The sequence below is a fragment of the Pempheris klunzingeri genome, chromosome 2, assembly GCF_042242105.1.
Source record: "Pempheris klunzingeri isolate RE-2024b chromosome 2, fPemKlu1.hap1, whole genome shotgun sequence".
NCBI classification, from domain to species: Eukaryota; Metazoa; Chordata; class Actinopteri; order Acropomatiformes; family Pempheridae; genus Pempheris; species Pempheris klunzingeri.
The window spans coordinates 3,929,446-3,953,334 of record NC_092013.1 but is presented as its reverse complement, the minus strand read 5'-3'; the positions used below and the strand labels follow the sequence as shown (position 1 = coordinate 3,953,334).

General features: G+C 44.6%; 2 protein-coding genes across 2 annotated transcripts; one reads left to right on the top strand and one right to left on the bottom strand.

Annotated features, from left to right (window-relative positions):
* Window positions 1-511: 511 nt before the first annotated feature.
* Window positions 512-3,295, bottom strand: arpc4l (actin related protein 2/3 complex, subunit 4, like). The gene is made up of 6 exons (XM_070850429.1): window positions 3,213-3,295; window positions 2,405-2,523; window positions 1,636-1,747; window positions 1,437-1,532; window positions 1,086-1,256; window positions 512-1,008 (listed from the first exon to the last, which is right to left on the bottom strand). The coding sequence occupies exons 1-6, from the start codon at window positions 3,213-3,215 to the stop codon at window positions 1,003-1,005; spliced, it is 507 nt and encodes a 168-aa protein (XP_070706530.1). The 5' UTR covers window positions 3,216-3,295; the 3' UTR covers window positions 512-1,002.
* A 469-nt stretch (window positions 3,296-3,764) lies between these two features.
* On the top strand, window positions 3,765-8,356 carry tada3l (transcriptional adaptor 3 (NGG1 homolog, yeast)-like). The gene is made up of 9 exons (XM_070838911.1): window positions 3,765-3,841; window positions 4,410-4,642; window positions 4,759-5,006; window positions 5,088-5,193; window positions 5,294-5,429; window positions 6,235-6,338; window positions 6,465-6,571; window positions 6,687-6,878; window positions 7,958-8,356. Exons 2-9 carry the CDS (start codon window positions 4,433-4,435, stop codon window positions 8,148-8,150), a joined length of 1,296 nt encoding a protein of 431 aa, XP_070695012.1. The 5' UTR covers window positions 3,765-3,841; window positions 4,410-4,432; the 3' UTR covers window positions 8,151-8,356.
* Window positions 8,357-23,889: the final 15,533 nt, after the last annotated feature.

Genomic DNA, 23,889 nt, shown 5'->3' with positions numbered 1-23,889 from the left:
CTTTTTATAAAAACCAAATTATTCCGTCAGATTGTGATTTATTGTATGAATGAAATCAGAATTTCAACTTGATTCAAACACTTCATTAAAAACTTCTAAAACCTTGAAACTCAAGCACTTTTAAGGTTTTCCAGCACCTGTACTGCTCCTCATCTGAACTCCCAAAGTGGCTTTAACAAATAAACAAACCTCCATCTACCATTATCACATCAGTAAAGTTACTCTGCAGGGAGGCTGTGAATGAGCAAATAAATACAGGGGAATTTTTAAAAACGTGACTTTCTTCTCTTCTGGATGTAATTTCTGGTTAAATGATTATTAAATGTGAACAGAAGTGGTTCACACACTGTCACACTGCAGCATGAAGGTTGTCACTTCCCCTTCCTGACAGCTGAAACAGTAACAGTGTGATTAATGCGGCCAAAAAAGCTGAAGTCAACTTCCTCACAGCAGAAAAATCCCATTTATAGGCACGACCGCTCACCGTGAATGACACAGCACCAAAAAAAAGTACAAACAACAGAGTTTTATTATGTTCATACACGGGGTTTGGGAGCGTCTTCACAGACAGCTCTTGCACCGCGTGCACAGACGACTTTTCCCCTCAAACATTTGGGTTTCCTGAACGGAGAAATTTGAAACGACAGTGACAGAACAGACGGACTCACGTACACATAATACAAAAACCTGGCCGTTTAATTTGCAGCCACACGTCCTCGGCGCCCGTGTATTCATGGCTATCAACTCGGTTAATACTTTAAGGACCCGCCTTTGTTTGGGGATTTGTTCTAAGTGGCTGAAAATGAAACTGGTAAATATTTCATTATATACAGTCATTGATAGTCATGAGTACACGGATATACTCGAGGCAGGTGCAAAGGGTGTCGTCGCGTCACGTTCCTCTCATCTCCTCGCTGATTGGCTGTTTACTCCTTTAGTTCTCCACTCTCGTGCTGATTGGCCCTCGGAGCGTTTTCCCGGGTTGTGAGGACGACAGTGTCGTCAGAACTGTGGAGACAGGAGGTCAGAATTATCTCCCCTGTCGTCATTTCTGTCTTTTACAATAAAAAAAAAACACTTCTTACGTTCTTGAGGAATTCCTCGGCGACGATACGGGCCCGGGCGTTAACGGACAGCTTCATCTCGCTGATCTCCTTGTCGATCTCCTCCATGAAGTGGATGACAAAGTCCACCAGCTTGTGTTTGTACATCTGCTCCGTGTGGAAGTTGGTAATCAAGAAGCTAATATCATATCCCTGAAATCAGAGGAGATTAAAAAGAAGCGAATCAGAGTCACAGTCACTTATTTAACTGCACTGCTGAGGAATGTACGATGTAAATATTGAGGGATTTTCCACTTTTTATTTGTATCCTCCCTCCTTCTTTTATCTTATTACACAGGAGCCAGATTCCCCGTCCACCTCGGTGCCGCTCACCTCTACTGGTTTCCTCCTGAGAATGAAGAAGTTCTCCGCTCTCATCATCATGAAGCGCATGAACTTGTGGCACAGGATCTTCTCGATCTCATCAGCCTGCAGCGACAAATCAGCATTTATTTTTAGTAATATTATTAGACTGCAAAAGAAATTAAGAACTGACCACAAAGCACCTAAAACCCCTGCTGACTTTACTCACCTGTTTGACAGCAATGCTGACTCTGACAGAGTTGATGGATCCCTCGATGAGGACTTTCTCCTTGTCGTTACGGCTGATCACCACAGGCTGAAGCAGCAGCTCCTTACTGCTCCTGGAACCACAGCGCAATCCGCACGTCACAGATACAGACAGACCCACTCGGTTTTAAACTACAGACACTTCCGAGAGGCGGCATCGTGCCCCGCATGGCTCTACACAGAACCTTCGAAGTTTTGGTGCAATGTTATAAAACTCCTGTGGTTTTCTTTTCTTTTTACGTGTTTTTAGGACTTTTTTTTTCAAGATACGAGCCCAGGATGAGTAACAAAAAAGAAAAAAAAGGGAAAAACATCAGTAAAAAAACATGTTATTGATGTTTTTCCCTTTTTTTGTAACACAAAAACACACAAAACAAAAAAAACGATTCCGTACAATAAAAATAGTAACATACCACATACACACATTAGCATATATAATGTATATAGAGCATATATTAAAAATAAAACTCTTAATCTTCACATTGTATTTCAAAGACACCCGCAAACACGCTGCAGCCTGTCCCTGCTGGCTAATTTCACAGCCTTGCCCTTGCTTCTGTCATTTTTTCCCTCCCCTCCTAGATTTTCTTATGCAGGTTTGCACAAGTCCACACTCGTGTGACAGCTGAGGACGATCTGCAAACAGCTCAAGGGCTGGAAAAGTAAAAAAAAAAATACAGGAGGAAGCAAAGCAGGAGGACAACCAGTGAAACACACCCCACTGAACATACCTGACCTCCACCTCTGGCTTGTTGTGACGCTCCACCACCTGAGAGGAGAAGTTCTCCAGACAGAGGGCCGCCTGCAGGGTGGCCCTCACGGCGTTCAAGTAGGGGCGCAGAGTCGCTGTCTGAGGAGGGAATAATAATAATAATAATAAAAATAAGGGAAGGTTATTTGTTATTTCAGATCAGGAGCAAACTGAACCCCTCCTCTCCTCTCCAGCAGGGTCAGGCCTGTGAGGTCAGGGTTTGATCAGGAACCACAATCAGCTGTCTGCAGGGATGCAATTCAACCCCACTCCAGTTTGACACCTCAATATGTTACAAGACACAACTACTAACAGCCACTTTAGGGAGAAAAACATGATGTTAACCAGCAATAACCTGATGCAAATCAATCTGGATGTAGATGAGAGGGTTCTGCTTCCGACCTGGATGGTTTTCTTGCAGTAAAATGAGTGGATGAGAAGCTTTCAGGTGGCTGCAGATCATCCAAATTATTTACATCCATTTGCATCACTTTTGTCACAGCTTTCCCACAACAGAGCTTCATGAGAGCTGACAGCTAAAGTACCGAGGAAGGAGAAGAAGAAGAAGAAAAAAAAGGGGGCCCGAGAGGAAAAGACAGCTCAGCTCAATGACTTTAGTTTCTGCAAACCGTATCAAGGATGCCCGTCCTCTCTGCAGCAAACCGGAAACCCCGTCTGAGGGGAACACTAAGCTAGCAGGCTAATCCTACCTCGAGTGTAGCATCAGTTAGCCGAGATAAATGGGTAAAATATGAAAAATAAAGATACATTAGGTCTGGCAGACTTACCATTTTTGTGCTGTAGAAGACGGAAGTTCCTCAGCCACGCCTGGGACTCCTCTTCCGTGAATCCTACATCGCCTAGAACAGACTGGGTGCGCTTCTTTTTTACACCTAGCTCCTTTAACGTCGCTGTTTTCACATATCGCTCCGCCCGGGGGAGGTTCTTTTTGTGTAAAACGAGCATACCCGACGGCGCGTCCATTCCGCTCAGTGAGCAGGAGACATGTTGCTCGGTGACCGTTGGTACACGACTCGTTTGGAGCCTTTATAATCTGTATTTTTTAATAAAAGATGTTAAATAACATCTCTTTAATCAACATAAAACCCGGTTAAATGGCTAAAACACGGGTTTGGCGGTAATACATGTCTTTATGTGCCTTGGTACAAAATGGTTTGCTCCGCCTATACCATTCTAGGATTAGGCTAACGAATTATTAACTACGGTTTGTTTGTTGTGGTAAATTATAAGACTTAACAACGATTTTACAGTTATTTTTATGGTTGTGTACTTTTATTATGCTCTTCAAAATCTTAAATAATGTCGAAAATATGCCATAATTTCTCTTGAGTGTAACCCCCCCCCTCCTCCCTGCAATCGCAATGGTTGTTTCCATCATGGAGGCCATTCACTGACGGTAAATATGGGTGCTCTTAAACATCAAAAGATTTAAATATGTGATCTAGATTTGTACCATTTAAAGACTGTAATGTCTCAAACTGCTTCTTATCAAACGTTGTGCGCAAAATCGTGAGATCACAGCGGCGGTAATTAAAGTTTGAGGGTAGATTTGGGCACTTTGGGCCCAGCGAGCTGGAGACCGATGAAGCAGACCTGCGTGTGTTTGGGTGCGCGCGCGCGCGTGTGTGTGTGTATATAAAAGTCTGTGTGTGTGTGTGTATATATGTATGTGTGTGTGCGTGTGTGTGTGTGTATATATGTATGTGTGTGTGTGTGTGTGTGTGTGTAAGTCTGTGTGTGTGTATATATATATATATATATATAGGCCTATATGTATGTATGTGTGTGTGTGTGTATATATAAGTCTGTGTGTGTGTATATATATAAGTGTGTGTGTGTGAGTGCGTATATATGTGTGTGTGTGTGTGTGTGTGTGTGTGTGTGTGTGTGTGTGTGTGTGTGTTTGTGAGACAGTAATAATCACAGCTTCACACATCTCTGTCCTCATGTATCGGTCCCTCCAGACTCTGCCAGCTCTCCCAGCACCATGAGTGAGTTGAAGGACTGCCCCCCACTGAAATACTACGACTTCAAGCCCGTCGAGCACGTGAAGGTGTGTCCCCGCTACACTGCTGTGCTCGGCCGCTCGGAGGACGATGGCATCGGCATCGAGGAGCTGGACACCCTGCAGCTGGAGCTGGAGACGCTCCTGTCCTCGGCCAGCCGCCGCCTGCGAGCCCTGGAGGAGCAGAGACAGGTGGGAGAGAACCTCCCCCCCCTCCATCCTTCCTCACCCCAGGTCACCTACCTGTGGCTGTGACCCCCAGAGTAAGACAGGTGTTACAATAAATGCCCCTTTTTTTTCTTCTGCAGATCCTCACTGACTGGCAGGACAAGAAGGGCGATAAGCGCTTTCTGAAGCTGGGAAAAGACCCGGACCCTGCTGCTTCCTCTCGCCACAAACCAAAGAAGCAGAAGTTGGAGGGCAAAGGCGGCCACGGGCCGGGTCCAGGTCCCGGCAGACCCAAATCCAAGAATCTGCAGCCTAAAGTCCAAGAGTATGAATTCACAGACGACCCACAAGACATTCCCCGCACTCCTAAAAACGACGCACCCAACAGGTCAGCAACAACAGCTCCTCAGATTAAGGTGGTGTCATTTATGTTTTGCTCCTTGTATTTATTTCTCTTTTTTTATTTCAGATTTTGGGCGTCAGTTGAGCCATATTGTGCTGATATCACAAATGAAGAGATCCGATTGCTAGAGGAGCTTCTGAAACCTCCGGAGGATGAAGCGGAGTATTTTAAAGTATGTTCAGTAGTTGTTTTGCGCGGCCGCAGATCTGAGTGTTTTCATTGTGTCATTTGAAATGTGAGTCGAGCTTCGGTGCCGCCTGTGTTCGCTGTAGATCCCGGCACTGGGGAAACACTACTCTCAGCGGTGGGCGCAGGAAGATCTGCTGGAGGAGCAACGGGAAGGAGCGCGAGCCAACGACAAGAAAAAGAGCCTCATGGGAGGACCGCTGTCTGAGCTGGATGCTAAAGGTGAGGGGAGACCGCAGCCTGGGCGGGTTTGCTCTTCGTATCACAATGCCAGACTGTAGCTACTGCAGAAGCATGTGTTCACCTTAAAGGGACAGTTGGGATTATTTGAACTAGGGTTGTATGAGGCACAGATGCTGAGCGAAGTACTGCTGTGGACGGCGCAGCAGGAAATGTGCTTTTGCGTCCAAAAAATCAGTATCACTTCAGGTGTACTCTATATTTAGAATACTGTCACTGCTTTACATTGCCGTCAGACTGCCCTTTCACTGGAGAACTGAAACTGTTCTCTCTTTGTCTTCGCTAATGAAAGCCACCAGACTCCATTAACAAAAACACTATTTTTACCTTCCAGAACACAGGAGATGCTCGTCTACCGCTGCCTTCATCGTGTAGTTTGTTTGTGTTGTTGTGTATCATTGATGCTTTAAACGGCTAATTTGGATCCAAACTAGTGTGTTAGATAATTTATTTGAGGCAGCGGTAACACAGCAAACCCCTATGCTCTGTGAGGTAAAATGACTGTTTTTGTCAATGGAGTCTGGTCAAGAGAGGATGGCCTCAGGTCCCTGTTGGAAAGGGCTGTCTAACAGCAATGTAAAACAGTGAAACTATTCTAAATATATACTCTTAAACTGATTTTTTTTTTTTTAATGTTTTGCTGCCCCCCGTCCGCAGCAGCATCTGTGCCAGGATGCCTGTCTGCTTCTCCAAACTGGGGGGCGTGCTGACCGTAGGTGATCACCCATCTTCATCTCAAAAAACAGCTATCTATTTTAATACTCCTCTCCCTGTTCACCTGCCGTAGATGTGGACTCCCTGTTGAAAAAGTCTGAGTCCCAGCACGAGTCTCCAGAGGACGGATGTCCCTTTGGTCCTCTCACACAGCGTCTGCTCCAGGCTCTTGTTGAGGTCAGTATGTTAACATATCAAAATACAAATGAATGATGAGCCAGATATCCAAAATGATGTTTAAATATTGTGAAAGCAGTGAAACACGACGATAATTGGTGAGATTTTGCTTCTGTGTTCTTCCAGGAGAACATTATATCCCCCATGGAGGATTCTCCGATACCCGATATCTCAGGGAAGGATGCAAACGACGGCGCTGGAACGTCTCCCAGAAGCCAAGGAAAAGCTTTCAGGTATTTGAGCAGCACCTCATGTGTTTGCACACAGCACGCACAGAGATCTGTTTTATTTGCGATGTCCTTTGTGGTGTTACGCTGACCGTAGCTGTGTTTCTTCCCCCCTGTACAGTGTTCCTCACACGCGCTCCCTGGAGGCTCGGATCAAAGAGGAGCTGGTGGCTCAGGGGCTGCTGGACTCTGAGGAGCGACCCGGACCGGGAGGAGACTCGGAGGACGAGGTTCTGGCCGAGCTGCAGAAGAGACAAGCGGAGCTCAAAGCCCTGAGTGCTCACAACAGAGCCCGTAAACAGGAGCTGCTCCGGTGAGGACAGCCGCTATTTAGATTAATGTGGGTTTGGTGGCTCAGTGGTTTAGTTATAGGACATATACGAGGAGCAGTCTGGTTCAAACCTACAGTAAATTGCATGAACTTGTTTGTAAACTTATGTACACTACTCACAAAAAGTTAGGGATATTCGACTTTCAGGTGAAATTTATGGAAAATGTAAAAAGTGAATGCTACAGTGATATTATATCATGAAAGTAGGACATTTAAGTAGAAGCATGCAATGGTGATTTTATTCTTCTTAAACAATTTATTTAAAGAAAATCTACCAACAGTGGTAGGTAAACCACAACAAAACATTTTCAGTGTCTCAATAAATTGGGACGTGGCCAAAGGACGTCCACTCCTCTCCTTTCTGTGACTCTTCCAGTCTCTGTATCACTGTTCCAACCTCCTGATGACACTCTGTGACCCTCTAAGCTCAGTGAACACCTCCGTCTGAGGACTTCCTGTTTGAAGCCTCCAGTGTTGAGGTGCTGCTGATCAACTGTTAGGTGTCGTCTTGGTCTCATGATGTCAGAATGTGAACAGCAGGATGAGGAGGACTGTTTAAATACCAATTCTAACTGAAGCAGGAAATGTATTGGTGGATTCATGGATCAAACCTGTTGTGAATGTTGCTGTTAAGCTTCTTGTTAGAGAACAGCAGCTGGTGCAGAAAGTACTGAGACACTGAACAGTTGGACATGTGCATTCAAAGGTTTAGAGAAGGTCACATTAAGTTCACCTGGAAAGGTTAGAATGCATTTTAGGTTCATCCTGAAATTTCACCTGAAAGCTGAATATCCCTAACTTTTAGTGAGTAGTGTATGTGACAGTTTTCTTTTTTTATTATCAGTTCTCAGTTACAGAGTTTAGGCACTAAAACTACTGGGTTAGATTGTGGTTTGGTTTATACATAATGCTGTAATTTACCAATCAGAATCAAGTATTTCACTCAAAATACCTTCTTTCCAACATACAACTGGGTGTAAACACCATTATTTATAAACCGTACGTCGGTTTAAATGTGACACGCCGTCATTCGCTCTTCGTGTGCTGCTGCTGCCTCACAGGTTGGCGAAAGAGGAGATGCGCAAGCAGGAGCTGAGGCAGAGAGTGCGGGTGTCTGACAACGAGGTCATGGAGGGATTTCGCCGAATCATGGCAGCCAGGCAGAAGAAACGCACCCCAACCAAGAAGGAGAAGGACCAGGCCTGGAAAGCACTGAAGGAGCGGGAGAGCATCCTGAAGTTACTGGATGGATAGAGAGGAGCGTTCGCTGCAGGTCGGAGGGATTTCAGTAGGGACGTCTCTGTAGTTATTTCTATGTGGTGTACAGCAGGAAGCTCGTTTGATCAGTAGCATTAATGCTCCGGAGACTTTTTCTCCTTTTGTTGATATTTTCTGTTGCTTTTTATTTGTCTGCCGTCGTACTGTTACCAAAACAGTACACGTGTGTGTAAAATGTAATAAATCAGTACCACGTCAAGTTTCTGTGTGTGTGTGTGTCTGAAATGTCGAAGTAAGAGGAGATGTGTTGTTGAGGTTCTGCTCCTGGTTCAAATAATGGTTAAATAATAATATAATTGTGTTTATCTGCCGCCCAGTATTCATATCTATCTCAGACACTCAGACTTTATATTTTACTAACCTTTAAAACCAAGAGATCAATGTTTCTGCCCCATAAACAACAAATTAACCTTTTCTGATAACTCGGTGTCGTGAGTTAATGTGTTAATGTCACTAAACTATTTGGTCATGTGACTGAAAACTGACCTAAACTCTTCCTGTAACTCTTCCACATCTGGTGCTAAAAAAATATTTGGCATGAATGTTTTAATGTTTCTTATAATCACACAGATTCAACAGTAACCAAACACTCAAACCAAAACATTTCACTGAGGATGTGATCAAGTGTGGAGCTGTAAGTTCATCTTCGCTCCACTGTTAATTTATTGCCACTGGAATAATGAGTGTATTAACATTACAGTAATATACAAAACAAGATTCAAGAAAACTTTATTTGAGGCGTATAAAAACAAGGCACATTATTAAAAAGAAAAATAAAGGTGGGTAAAAATAGAGCCGCATAATAAGAATAAAAAATTTGCTGTGGCATCGTTTCAATAAGCTTCTGCAATGTCACAACATTTATTTCCATCCAGAGTTGCATTAGTTTCTTGTATTGATGATGGGAGAGTGGCTCGTACGGTCGGCACCAGGCATGATGGGTGCATCACTTCACCTCCCTCCATTGCTCCAGAGTCCAACCTTTATGCTCCCTCACTGATCAGTGGTTTTCTCAGGGCTGCACAGCTGTTTAGTCCCGATCCCTTGAGTTCCCTTCGCAATGTGTGTGTGGAAATGCTCTTACTTTCACTATTAAACATTAAAGTTCTACTGTTGATTTCCTGCGATATGATTTCACCAAACGTTTAAGTGATCTCCCATCACGACCATCCAAGAGTTTCTTCCCACCACATTTCTTTTTTTAATAATGCATTCTCAGTTTTAATAATGCTTTGGACGGTTCTTAACCCTATTTTAGTGGTTTCAGTGATCTCCTTAGATGTTCTCCTATGTGTTTGATGCAGGCCCATAATTCTTCTGAAACAGATTAACACTCTTTCCATGACCACAGGTTATGTCTTCCAACACGGTTGTTTAAGAAATGAGAAGCTCCTCACTGCATCAGCTGGGGTTAAATAAGCTGTTGCCAGCTGAAACATATTAATCACTGCAGTAATTATCCAATGGAAGGCTCTTACCTATTTGCTCAGTTAAATCCAGGTGGACAGGCAGAGTATATATCAGAGCCTGCAGAGGCTTTGAGTCGCCTTTGGACGCCTGATTTTTCTGAATTTGCACCTGTTATTCCAGCAATGTCTATCTTATTTTGATTTAACATTGCTTTCCTGTTTTCTGTGTCACAGTTGTTGTTGTTTTTGAGAAGCTGTATTTTAATTCTTAATTTTTCTTAATTGATTAAATCATTGAGCCACACTGTTTTCACTTTATTTGAAAACCAACTTCTTCTTCTTCTTCTTAGTTGTAGTAGTGGTTATTTCTGGTTTGGGCTCAGTGTCCTATCGTCCTCCACTAGATGGCGGTGTTTGTCTTTTGACTGACTGGCTCAGGATCTGTGGTTGACATCATCCCAGCAGTGTGTGTGTGTGTCCAGTTGAAGATATCCTCCCTGATCTTGATCCCAGGATAAGTCAGGAGTCTGTGTGTCTCACACTGTGCAGCTGTGTGTGAGGGTCACTCGGTTCACAGCACAACAGTCGGACACTTTCCTCTTCCACCAGCTCTCACATGGTCTCAGACACAGACACCAGACACCCCGCTGGACTCAGAGAAGTGTCACCAAAACCTTATTACATGTTTTTTCTCCTCATTGTTTGTTTTACCTCCAGTGTCCAAGACATTAACATCACATGACGTTAAAAATCGTCATGCTTTGGTATCACAGGCACATGTTTCACTGCTCTGCCCACTTATTCTGAATTATGTTTTTGTACTTTATAAACACAGTTTCTTTTTTGTTTTATTCATTGTCAAACACAAATCTAAGCATGTATATACTGTATACATCCATATTCTGCCGTGTCAGGTATATAATAAAGATAATGTAATGTAAATTATATTTATTCCAGCATCTTTGAACATGTTTGTCTTCTTCACATTTTCTATAGCTGCTTTTTACATAGATACTGTTTTACATAATGTATAAATAATGTTAAATGTTAAACACCCTGAAACATATATACTTACATTTGTCTGTTGTTTTCCTGTATGATTTATGTTTAAGCACATGAGAGCAGTGGATATTTATGTGTTCACGTACGAAGTGAATAACGGCTGCTACTAGGATGCTTGTTAGAGTCACACAGATGTTTAGTGACGCTTCACTTCTTTTAAATGAAATAATGTAAAGCAGCACCTATGACACCACCACCGCAACAACCGGATTATGTTCACGCACGGGTATGATTTACCCTACATGTATGGATCTGTGCTGTGAGGAGAAGCAGACTAAATCCACGACGCCGCAGACAGACTGATTGAAAACTAAAAGCTCATGTTCAGTGTCCTTGAGCACAGCTCCGAGCTCACAGCCAAAGCTGGAGGCTCCAACAATGGCCCAGTCATCACGTGAACGCCCCCCCACCCCCCAGTTTAGGCTGGTGTCCTCTACACAAATTCATAATGCCATCAGCCCATTTGTGCCCGAGCTTTTAATAACATGCGGCCCTATTGAATCCTCCTCTCAGGTGAATGGGAGGCTGAGCCGTGCCCCTCCAGGCTGGGGCGTATTGCTCTCTGCCTTTGTTGCATTTGTTGTCATTAGACCTAAACTGAAGGGCAGGTGGGTTTTTGTTGATACACTGCTCATACATGCTCAGTGATGCTCGTCCGCTGTTTGCACATATTGAGCTGTTTTTTTTCTTTTTTTTTTAAGTCAGACTCCTTTTTGATGGCTCCTTCCTGAGGGATCTGTGAGGCCCCTGGCTGCTCCAGCCTCAGCTCCATTTGGCCTCACAGCTCTCTCTCTCCTCTCACCGTGCGAAATTCAGCTACGTGGTGAGCTTCTTCACTCCTCTCTGTCATGGCCTGTAAAGCTTTACGGCTGTTTAAGGAGAGGGCTCTCTCTCCACGGCGGGGTCTGAGTAAATAAATCGAATTTAAGTATTCCGGCACAAGATGCACGTCTGGGAGGTTTTTTTTTTTCTGTACCTCCTCTGGCAATTATGAGAGGACAAATGGAGTGTAAATACAGTGCAATCATGTGGGCAGGCTGTGTGTTGTGTGTCCACATGAGCACACACACACACACACACACACACACACATCTATGCCTCTATCATGTCTGATCTCCTGTCAGCGGGGGCCTGTCTGTCCATTGGCTCTTTGTTTGGATGGTTTTGTACGAACTATGTTTCTTTCTCCGGGGCTCTCCTCCTACTCCACCTCCGTCCCGGCGTTCCTGAGCATGGAGAGAGAGAGAGAGAGAGAGAGAAAGAGGCTGACACACACACACACACACACACATACAGATACATAGGGATTTAACATAAATCTGTCGATCCTTTGTCCCAGCGCTATGTCAGCTCTCATGCTGAATTGAAGTTTTGCATGGGACAGAGACATACAGACAGAGGTTGAGACAGCTGCTGGTCCACTGAGAAGACCCTCTGTCCAGCCAGGCCACGCCTCGGCTCTACTCCTGCACAGAGACGTATTGTCTTCAGCGCTGCTTCCACTATTCTGATGTCATGGTTTGTCCTTCCCCAGAGGGCTGCTGCTGCTGTTGGTAAAGCTTGACAGACCTTTTAGCCCGCAGTCAGAAGCACAAATGGCTTCATGGTGAGACAGTTGCAAGTATCACACCCACAAAAACTCCACTGTGCTCTCACCTCTCTGACCCTCCCTCCACCATGGCCTGCTTTGAATCTCATTTGCTTCTCGTTTGCATGGCAGTTGATGCTTTACTTGTGTGACACACATGCAAATCTCTCTGCCTGGTTCAGCCTCACCTGTCTGAGCTATGCTCATCGCTGAGGAGAAGATAAAGATTCCTGGGTCCCCTTTTCAGCCTGCCATTCCTCCAGGGTGTTTTGTACAAGATAAGCACAATCAGCCACAGACAACACACTCAACTCACAGTATCAGAGACCACAAAGCCAAGTGTCGTCTATATAACAGTGGTTATAGACCCCTATAGACCTGTATTACATAAGATCCAGCCTGTGTGATCCATGTTTAACTAGATTTAGTTATTCTGAAACTGCTGACACTGCAGATTAACAGTGAGGAGATGGAGATGAAGTCGTTATTTGGCTTCACTTGTAGTCAGTAAAATAACAGTGAAATTAAAATATTCCACAGTTTTCTTGGGACACCCTGGAACGCCCTGGTCTGTGAGGTGTAAGGTCATTATCAGCTGTGCTAGTGGCAGTTTCCGTTTGTGTCTGTTTGCTGGTCGCTCAGTGGGTCAAGTACTGATTTAAATAGCTCAACAACTATTGGATCAGTTGCCAAGAGACTTCACACAGACATTCATGGCGCCCAGAGGATGAATCCTACCGATTTAGTTGAACTCAGGCTGAACTCACATTTATATTTTTTAGTAAAATATCTACTGGATAGTTTCTCCATGATTTTGCAGCACCAATATCTTAGCGTTAAATGTTGACTTTTCCTCTAGCACCTCCACGAGACGACATTTGTGGTTGTAAGTGAATTATCGTGACGACTATTAGATGGACTGCTATCAAGTTTTGTAGACATTCATGTCTCCCTCAGGACGCATCCTAAAGAGTTTGGTGATTCCCTGACTTCTTCTCTAGCGCCAACAACGGGTCAAAGGCTCAGGTTGGGAATATAAATGATTATGTTCATCAGATCTAGTGAGCAAAGTCGATACCAATCTGGTGACATCTGATGAGATCACAATTAGGGGGCTGAAGATAAGCACGAGGTCTGATTGCTGTCACACCCGAAGACCACAAGCCACTATGACGAGCTGTTAATAATCACGAGGGCAATTGTCAGCCCGTGTTTGCTAAAAGTTTTATCAGCCAGTCTTTTCTAAAAGCTCAAGTCAAGCCAACTCCCTGACCAGCCCTCATCTGAAGATAATAAGTACCCAAAGCTTTTTCTGCTTTTCACCTCTGCCTCAGTAGCAAAGTCCCCTGAGAGCTGGCTTGGGGCCACAAGTGTTTGACCATACGTTGTTAGAATCACCAGGCAAGAAGAGAGATAAGAAAGAGAGCGGTGGGCGGATAAGAGTGTGCCATGTTAGTGTGCTGTTTGTCATTGGCAGTAAATTTGGACAGCAGAGGTCAAAGCTCTTGAAAAATTTGCTTCCCTTTAGAGAGATAAGGGTAGCAGAGCTATGTAGTGGGGACCCGTAACAGGACTATGTTTGGATGTACTTTAATTTCCACACAGATTTTTAAAGCCCCTCAGCATCTCCATGTAGAGGGTAAATTGGAGCACCGGAGACCCCTTGGGTGGCTGTGGGCCCTCAGTCTCCTCCCCGTGGAGTCTCCCCCATGGGGCTGGATGGATAAAAGCCCCTTTTGAAGGGGCTTCCTCCGAGTTGTAGGAGGGCCGCGGGGCGAAGAGGGGACATCACCGGCACTCTGGTTAATAGTCGTCTAAGAGCGAAGGAGCCACAATGAAGAACACTTCTCTCACCACCCACCACTTCTCTGTCATCCTCCCTCCATCCTCCCTCCATCTCTCTTTCGTTTCCTCTGTTATTATCACCCAGATCATTATCAGGCTCACTCTCCCCCTCGCTGCGATGGAGAGGAGGGCCTGCCGCCCACATGGCTTTGGTGAGAGATTTCTAACAGCAGCGCAGGAGGAGCGGGGAGAGAAACGAAGACAAGAGGCCCAATAAAGTCCATCTAAATATAGAGGCAGCAGGGCCTTTTTCCCCGTGTCCTTATAAAGAGCTGCTGGTGGATCCGGGACGATCCTCCTCGCTGCACTGAGAGCTGATCGCTCCCTCCAGGACCGGGAACATAACTGTTGGTGCATGGAAACACACACACACACACACACACACACACACAAACACACAGGGCTGAGTTGTTTTATGAGAGCGAGTGGGAGCTTAGTGAGTTTTTTTTCGTTTTCTTTACACGAGAGGGCAAATTATGTTTGGTGGAACATACTAAAATAGGAGAGGTTTGAGGAAACTCCGAGAAGAAATGATGGGAGAAATGAGTGACGGGGGAAGTTTCTGGCCTGAGAGTTCAAGACAGATTAGGGAAGAAGATAGAAGACAGACAGACGGATTCATGACCAAAAATATCTGGAAGGATGGATTTTACAGTTTAATCTATATAAACACAATCTCCAGTTTCCATCCATCGACGACCTCTTTTTGCTTGTTTACATCTCTAATCCAACCTCAGTCATCGTCATCATGTTTTTCCAAAGAGAGATCTGTCCTCTAAATTAGCGTTCAAACTAGCATCGTGTCTGTGCTGGTTGCCTAGCAACAACAAGACCCAGCCCCCGGCCAAGCCCTTTGTAAAAAACACAAATTGATGTTTCAAACTTAAATTTCTGAATGGATTAAACAAATGTAATATAACATGTTAAAGGTTTTTTTCTGGTATTAAACATATTTCAATGCCGTCAGTCGCAAAAATGGGCTGCAATGTGATTCTTTGGGGCAACTAATGGTCCACTTTTGGTCCACTAAAAGTGCTCGTTTGTGCCACTGACAGATGTTTATTCTAAGTGGGTTCGAAATGACTGTTATTCTGTGTTAGTTTGTCGGATCCAAACTAACCCCAAAACACCAAACACTCGCCGTAACACAAACAAACTAACCGATCAAGGCCGCAGCAACATAAAATTACCATTTTTGTCTATGGAGTCTGGTGGCTTTGAGAAGAGCGGCATACCAGCTGTTTGTGGTTAAACCAGAAGGATCTTCCAGGTCTCTCTCTGTAGGGATCCTTTCCATGATGCTGTCACACACTTAGAATAACAATCTGAGCCTGTCAGTGGATAAAACAAGAACTTTTAGTGGACCGACTTTGATCAGTTGTCCCAAAGGATTACGCTACAGCCATTGCAGCCTGTTGGTGATCTACTGGACCAATTCTAACACTTTTTGTCCTACTGCTAGTCATTTAGACACCTAAATGTAGACAAATGCCAGCGTTATCCCTTGAAGGGTGGACTTCTGAGGTTTTGTTGCCTTTGACAGTGATAGACAAGCTGTTTTCCCCCAATTTACAGTCTTTGTGCTAAACTAGGCTGCCCAGTTTCTTCCTGTAGCCTCATATTTACAGTATGGATGTAGGAAAAAAGTGAATACGCTCCAAAAAAATCAAACTATTTCTTTAAAAATGTCTTTTTTGACCACTTAGTTTCTCAGTTTTCCATCTCTTCCCTGCTCAGAGTGCCGTACTGTGTTTGCAGATGAATAAAACGACGAGTTGAAGCTCTCCACTGTTAAAAAGGGAAAAGACCTTATCAGTTTTAAACAATCAGGCCGCAGTCAGCAGCTTAAAGGTGACCTCTTCACTCAGGACCCCCCCCGCCCATCGCCTCCATGACAAACTAACAAACCCAACAGCTGTGTCATCAATGCAAGTGACTAATGTGACTTACTCTCATATGCCGCACACTGCTGCTGTCAGTCTGAAGTGCAGTTATCAGTGACGGCCTGTTTTCTGCTGTCGTGGTTTGTGACATCAGCAGCTGCTCTCTACCATTAAACGACCACACGTGTTATAAACGGTCGTGCGCTGGTTAACGCGGACCACAGAGAGACGTGTTTCAACAGAAGCGGGTCACTTATCAGCACAGATATAATGTTTGCTGCGCTCTGCATGAAGCAAACAACAGGTCATTTTCGCAGCTGCCCTCGTTTGCCAGCATGACAGCAAAAGTTCAGAAGTCAAACAGGAGGAGGAGAAAAAAAAAAAAGGTTCACTGTGTGTTTTTAACATCCTCTTTTACACCTGTTGCTTACTGTCCCCTGCGGTGTGTGTGTGTGTGTGTGTGTGTGTGTGTGTGTGTGTGTTTGTGGCCACACACACACACACGCTGAACACGCACGCAGAGCAGTTTCACAGTGGATGTGTGAGCTGAGGCCGTGCACCAAAACCAAGCACAGAAAAACCAGAATAACATCACACACACACACACACACACACACACACTGAGCATCAGCACTTGTTACATAAGAGCTCCTCGTCCACACAGACAGCTCCACAGCACAGTCCGACAGAGTCAATGTCAAACTCTGCATGACAGCGAAAATGGGTATAATTCGTGCTTGACCACTCAGTTGTTATGTGTACAGCTGAGGTGGATCGATCAGTGTGTGTGTTCTCTGTGTGTGTGTGTGTGTGTGTGTGTGATGGTGTCAGTTTGTGGTTGTGAAAAGCCCCTCTGAGAGAGGAAGCTCAGCTGTCAGTAGCTGTCAGGCACTGGGCCTCTCCTCCCTCATTCTTTGCTGATCCTGTTGTAGTTAACATCACCCCCCCACCCCACCCCACCACCCCCACCAACCCCCTCCACGAACTCCCTCCCACCCCCTCCGTCTCTCATTTTCTCCCCTCCTCCTCTTTTCTGCCCCCCAACAGTGGCTGTCTGGGTTTGAGGTCGAGGTGGAGGCGTTCATTTGTACAAGCATGTTGGCCAGAGATAAGGAAATGTGGCGGAGGACCAGCCAACCTCCCTCTGGGCTGGACATATTTCAAACACACACACACACACACACACACACACACACACACAGCAAAGGACGTCAGAAATATTGTGGCCAAATATCAAGAAACTGAATCTGTGGTGCTGTATGTGGTGCCGATATTTTAACCTCTAACCCGAAGCCTAACCCTGGATTTACCACTTTTTGCCAACTCACCTCCCCTCTTGTCTCATTGCTCTCTGTCTCACCCCGTGCAGGGTATTACCCATGCTACATTAGCTGCTCACGTGCACGGTGACACAGAACAAACGTCCTCTCTCTGCAAAGCTTGTTCGGGGAAGGGGGGGGGGTGTAATTTCTGTGGGTGCATGCCAGCACTGCCAGACTGGTGTGGCGTGGTGTGAAGTGGACGTGAGGCTGAAAGCGTCTGTGGCGCCTCAGCTCCGCTCGCTGTTGGGGGATGTGGAGTGTTTGGATGGGGGCTGTTGGTGAGAGGAGTGTGTGTGTGCGTGTGTGTGTGTGTGTGTGTGTGTGTGTGAGGGGGGGTGTTGGGGCTTGTGATTACAGCTCAGCTCTGATGGATCTCCCCAGGCTGTGATGGACTGAGACAAACTCAGACCACATTACAGAGCTGGAGACTTGGATGTCTTGGACACAGAGTGAAGACACACGTTTATGAAATAACAAGCACACGTTTTATTTCCCCACTTCTTCAGACTCTTCACTCAAGAGTGCAACCTGCTCCGGCTGTCTTTTTCTGTCTCGCCAGCTAATTAACTAATCTCCACTCCTATTAGCTCTGATAAACTTTGCCACAGGTATCAGTCTGAATGGGGCCATTGCCTCATTATCAGCCGCCCCAGCAGAAGTGCCAGAAGCAGCTGGAGGTGTGAGAGCGGCGTGCAGAGCCATCGGAGCGGCTGATAGGATGCAGGCCTGATGGCGGATGAGCGTCTGTTTCTGCCAGAGCCCCGAAAACTCACACTGATCCAGAAATATCTCCGTCTTTATCACCGCGAGACTCCACAGTCCTGGTAGTCTCCGTCTCTTCCCAGTAACATCTTCACTGACCTACAAATGACAGAATAATCATTTCTCAACACAAAGTCATAAACTCTGATGAATGTTCTAAACATTAGCAGGATGCATTGAATAGATTCATATTCCAGTGGATGTATGACATAAAGTAGGCGTGCTGCTTCCTCATAAGGGAGTAAAAGACAAGTGCATTCTTTGGGTGGTCAGAAAAACTAGCGGTTAAAGGGACATTATGTAACTTTTGACAGAAAGAAAAATAGCACATTTATCTCAGGGGTTTTTAATCCTGCAGTCTTTCTTGGTCTGGTATGAGCAGTGGACTCCGGGAGCTAATGTGAGCTAACATTGCATTGTTGAGTTTGTCCCATTTCTCTACTTGGGCAACTGGGCTGCAGTGTGTTTTAGCATTTAGTGGCCTGCAAGTTACACAGCTTCATTTTGAAGCTGCATCCCCAACTAGGCCGTTGTGCACTTTGCCGTCAAAAACACCAATTTCACAGGGGACAAAGGGACACATTTATGTGACGACTTGACATGTGTCCAGTCTTACTTGCTGAACCAGCTGCACTCATCTGAATGATCAGGTTGCTCTGCTGTTGGAGGCAGCTTTGCGCCCAGTCAAACTGCTTTTAATCCTCACTTCCTCATTTCTCTCAAGCCTATGACCCTTTATAATTTGGCTTGTGGCGTCTGTGAATCGCAGGAGTTGCTGTACATAAACCTCCGACACGTCATCGAGGTAAACGATACCTTCTTTGGCACCATTCCTCACGCTGTGGTGGCATCACGGGCCGGGATCATGGTCACATAACAGCCCAGCGCCGAGCAGGTATCCCAACTGTGTGGAAATTCTTGAATGGTGACTCTGTCAGCTGCTGTTGTTCTGAGCTCCAGTTCCCATGGCTTACAGTTAATCTCTTTTGCCCTACTTCTCCCTAGCTAGTTAATATGTAAACAATGGTAATACACCAAGAAAAACAAAGTGGTATGCAGCAGTGTTTTTGACCTTCAACTAAAGTTTATGACTGATTACCAACTTAGATGGTTTCTCTTAAAGCTGAGGTAGGCAGTTTAGTTTTGGTGTCACTGGATATAATAAACTTTCGGTATGTTGTAATGAAAACTAGACTTCTGCACCTCCTCTTGGCTATTTTAAAGCTTCAGGAAATCTAGTCTGTGGGTCATTGATGGTGTCATTTTGGCCAATCACAAGTAGTCTCAGAGAGAAAGAGCGTTCCTATTGGCTGTTCTACAAACGCAGATGCGTGTGCACGTCCCTTCGGATGAAAGTCTGATTTAATGGTGGAAAGTCCTGCAGAAAAAGTTACTATTCCAGCATTGCAACAACTGTCTACACAGCAAAGCAACACAAACAAAGGAAGACAGGAGTCTAACTTTGCGAAGAAGCCGCTAACTTCATTATGTTGTTATATCTAAATGTGTCGCAGTAGTTTGTTAGCTTGTGTTACGGCTGTAATGTTATTATAAGACCTCTAATAATACATCAATTGCTGCTATACAAAATAAAGGCATCAGTTGAAGCCGCTAACTTCATTTTCTGTATGACCTGCGTGTAAATGTCTGTGTTTATCCAGTGGGAGGGAGGTTGCACAGACAAGGCAGAGCTGCGTTCCCGAGCTTTCAGCCGTCCTGCACCTCATCCTCCTCTTACAGGGACTTTTACTTTTCCCCTCAAGCCACCTGCTGTCTGTCCAAACCAGACTCTCTCCAGACCGGATCGTGTTATCTATCTGGCTTACTGGTGCGGGGAAAGAGCACGGGAAAGAGCACGTGAGGTCTTAGAGGGCTCTTCGCTATCTGACGCCACCACGCCGACACTCTCCAGGCCCACAGACACCCGTGAGGGACTGGACTCTGATAGGGCCAGTCAGGTGTAAGATGCTTGGTTTGGGTTTTAGGGGCCATTTATTAAGGGAGCATTCGTGTGAAATAATGTCACCGCATGGATCATAGCCCATTACAAAAAAAAGGAGCTCATAAAACTGCTGTTTATGACTCACTATGAAGCATTAACCTCCAGAGGAGATTAAACTAGAGAGGCTCCCTGAGTGCTGCCAATGTAATTCTATAGCATTTCATATTTATGTGGCTTGTACTTTAAATGATGACCCACTTTGTTTAGATGTAATTAATCAAGCAGGTGCAATTGCTTAGTGTACACACAGCAAGCATATAGAGCCAAAACAGCCAAACACAACAAGATGAGGCCCAAAGCTTCTATTAACTATTGTGTTTTTGTCTGTTGAGCCTAAAATGATTACTTATGCATGTATAAAATCATTCCAGCCAGCATTTCAGCTGATGTTGGCCATTAACATGTTTGATGTCTAATTTTCGCTCACAATTACCCAGCAAACACCAGGCCTCTGCTTCAATCACAACCAAGTAATGTAAGGTTTAATAAAGCTTTTCTTTTTCATGCTGAGTAATCTGGTGAAAACAATCGGGTCACTTGGTCAAATTTGTCACCAGGAGGCATTGGTGTGGATTTTTTTATTGAAACTGGGGCTTCGACATGACTGGGAGTCAGCTGCCGTCACACAGTGTTGTGTTTGTTCTGTAAAAACACTTCTGAACTTCAATCAGCACGACAAAGATAAAAATAAATACTGACACTAATAAAACTAAACTGAAACAAGCAAACCCAACTGAAACTGAATTATTAACAAAAAATTAATAATCAAATAAAAATAGAAATTAATTTAAAAAAAATTAAATATATATATAATATTAACTCGGGCTCAGGATTGAAGCACAAATGCAACATAATAGTAAAAGTAATATCTTCTAAATCCAAAAATGTCGCTTCACTCAATCACCTGAAATCAAGAGGAAACTTGTTCTGCAGCTCCTCGGTTTGTTAACACATGTTAACCACAGCACCTTTCTGTACATGATACCAACCCAGGCCAAGTCAAACTTGTCTCACATGGTGCTGAGCCGGTGAAAACAAGAGGCATCTTTGCCTGGTTGTGATTAAAGCCTGAGGCAGAGGTCTGATAAGGTGGGACTGTTTTTTTATGATAGTTCTGAGGAATCCAGTGACGTCAGAATTGCACGCCGGAGCGAGAAGCGTGCAGAGAGTGAGATTTGACCGAACCCACTTTGTATGTGCATGTGAAAGAGAGACAGAGAGGGGGAGAGAGAGAGGGAGGGAGAGAGAGAGAGGGAGAGAGGCCGTGTGGTGACTCAGCATAACAAAGTCTGCTGGGCCTGTACGACCTCGTTCATCAAGCTGACACCCGGCTCTGTTTCTGCTCCTCTCCGGTGTGATTCACAAGAAGGAGACAGAGAAAAAGAGGGAGAGAGGGAGAGAGAGGGAGAGAACAGGGGGAGGGGGGGGGACAAGGAAGAAGAGAAAGGAGGAGGGAGAAATGATGGCATGTGAGGAGAAAACAGGACCGAAGAGGGGAAGACAAGAAGAGATGAAAAACAAGCAACAAGCACAAAAAAAAAAAAAAGAAAGAAAGTTGAGTAAATAAATGTGAGAGTGAGATCCCAAACAGAGAAGAGAGGGGTGGGATGGTGTGAGATAAACAGTGACAAAGTGAGGAGGAGAGAGAGGAGGACCAGAGCTGCCTCACCACAGCAACAACACAGCAAACACAGCAACAGCTCGGACATCAATTCTGCCCGACGCAAGTGTGTTTAGAAAATCTGCAGCATGATTCAGCTGTAAAAACGACAACTTGTCCCTCGTGTTGTCGCTCGCCCTAACACCCCCCAGACATGGCTTCCATCGAGATGTGTGCGTGCTGAGCGCTCGGTGTTCACATATGTGGTTCACATCAACACACCTTCACTAAATCTGGAAGAGTTTCACACTCGCTTGACCTGCGAAAACATTTGTTTAATTTCCTCCGTGGGTCTGGAGGAGCTCTGGTGATGTCTTGAAGAAGAGATATTGTGGAGTTTAAAATAAATATCTACCAGGCAGGGCCAATCACATAACAGTTGGGTTATGGGAAATGTAGTTGTATGGTATGTTTGACCAATAAGAGAGGCCTTTAAATCATAGTGTCATCCAGAGCAGCTCTCATTGCCACTCCCCTTTTTGGGGGAAAACAACTTCCCAAAACTTCATCAACAATTTAAACCAATAACACGATGATATGCTGTCTAGTTGGCTGCACCAGGATTAAATACTACATTGCCGATTTTCTCCAGCTCCAAGCTACATGCTAACACTATGTGTTTGTGTGTTAGCCGCTGTGCTGCTAATTAGCCGCTCTGTCAACAACACAGTCAGCTGTGTTTCTTGACCCTTCGCCAGCTTCGCTTATTCAAAGGGCGCAAAGCCAAAAAACAATGTTTCAATTCATTTCTGTTGACTAATGTTAGTGGCACAGATGCTTTTAGTGATAGCACATGCAGGGCAGGACAGCGGCAGCGAGCCTCATCCTCTTTGCAGTATCAAGGAAGCTAATAATTGTATAAAAATTCACAGCCATGTCCAGCAGTTACTGGTTGGAGCTCAGGCTACACTGGTTAATGTAAGCTAAGTTATAGGCTATAGTGGTCAGTTGTCAGGGTACGGTACTGCTATCTAGCATACTATTAGTAGAGCAGGACTGAAAATTGAAATATATCACTGGTAATTTGCTTTTTGCATCAGGTAAATTGTGGAGAATGGAGGGACGTGACTGAAGGTGGATCAAATTAATCTTTTACGTGTATCTTGCACTTTCTAGGCCGAGCTGAGAGGACTTATGTTTGCCTGAACGTCATATCTTCATAAAGTAATTTTATTCAGCTGGTTTTTTGTTTCCCCAAAGAACAGGGCAGGAAGCCAAAGTTCCCAGATGTGCCGATTTGATGTGTTCTGCACTCATGGCACTCACTTAATGGTTGTGAGCATGTTGGCATGGTTATGTTAGCATTTAGCACAGCACAGCCTCACAGAGCTGCTGATACAAACCACTAAATCAGTCAGATTGTATTTGTATGGCACTTTTCATACAAACAAAATGGGCCGCACAATAAAAACAACGCTCCCCGACATCATCCAACAATAAAGCAATAATGATTCTGTAATTAATAAAGTGCTCAATAAAAACAGGAACTGAGGAAACGCTATCATAAATCTCATCCATCTACAAAGAGGAAACAGCAGAGGCAGGAACTCCCAAGCAGTAGATAAAAAAGTAAATGGAGGTTTTATGGCAGGTCTTGTTGTCCCCAAACATAATGGAAGTACAACACTAAATTGTTGGAATAACCCTCTAACAGTCTTGGAAAGAATACAATCAATCATGTGAACTGAAACTTAATGAAATGATAAGTAACATGACAGGTTGCCAACGTAATTAGGTGAAGAATTTCATGAGTAAATGGGGCTTTTATGGACTTCGATCAAAACGAAGCACCACAAAACATCTGCCATATTGTAAATCATCACCGAGGGGATAAATTACACCCTGGGTAAAGACAAAAAAGATAATGGATGTGTTTTTGTTTCCAGCAACCCTTGCCTGTGTTTTGTTCTCGAGGCCTAAGTGGGGTTTAGAAGTGACACATCTTCTAAAGTAGCTGATTTAAGCACAAACATGTAGAGACGCTGCTGGGAAGCAGAACTAGCTGAGCTTGTTTAGCAGAGGGGGGGAAGAAAAAAAAAAAAAAAAAAAAAGAAGCTCTGGGGAACGAGAGCTTAAAGCCTCTTTCTGACAATTTTTTATTTTTTTTCCCCCCTCACACGAAACTCTCTCGGTGAGAAAGAACGAAGGCCCGAGGGAACACCCAGCACCCCTGGCAGGTGGT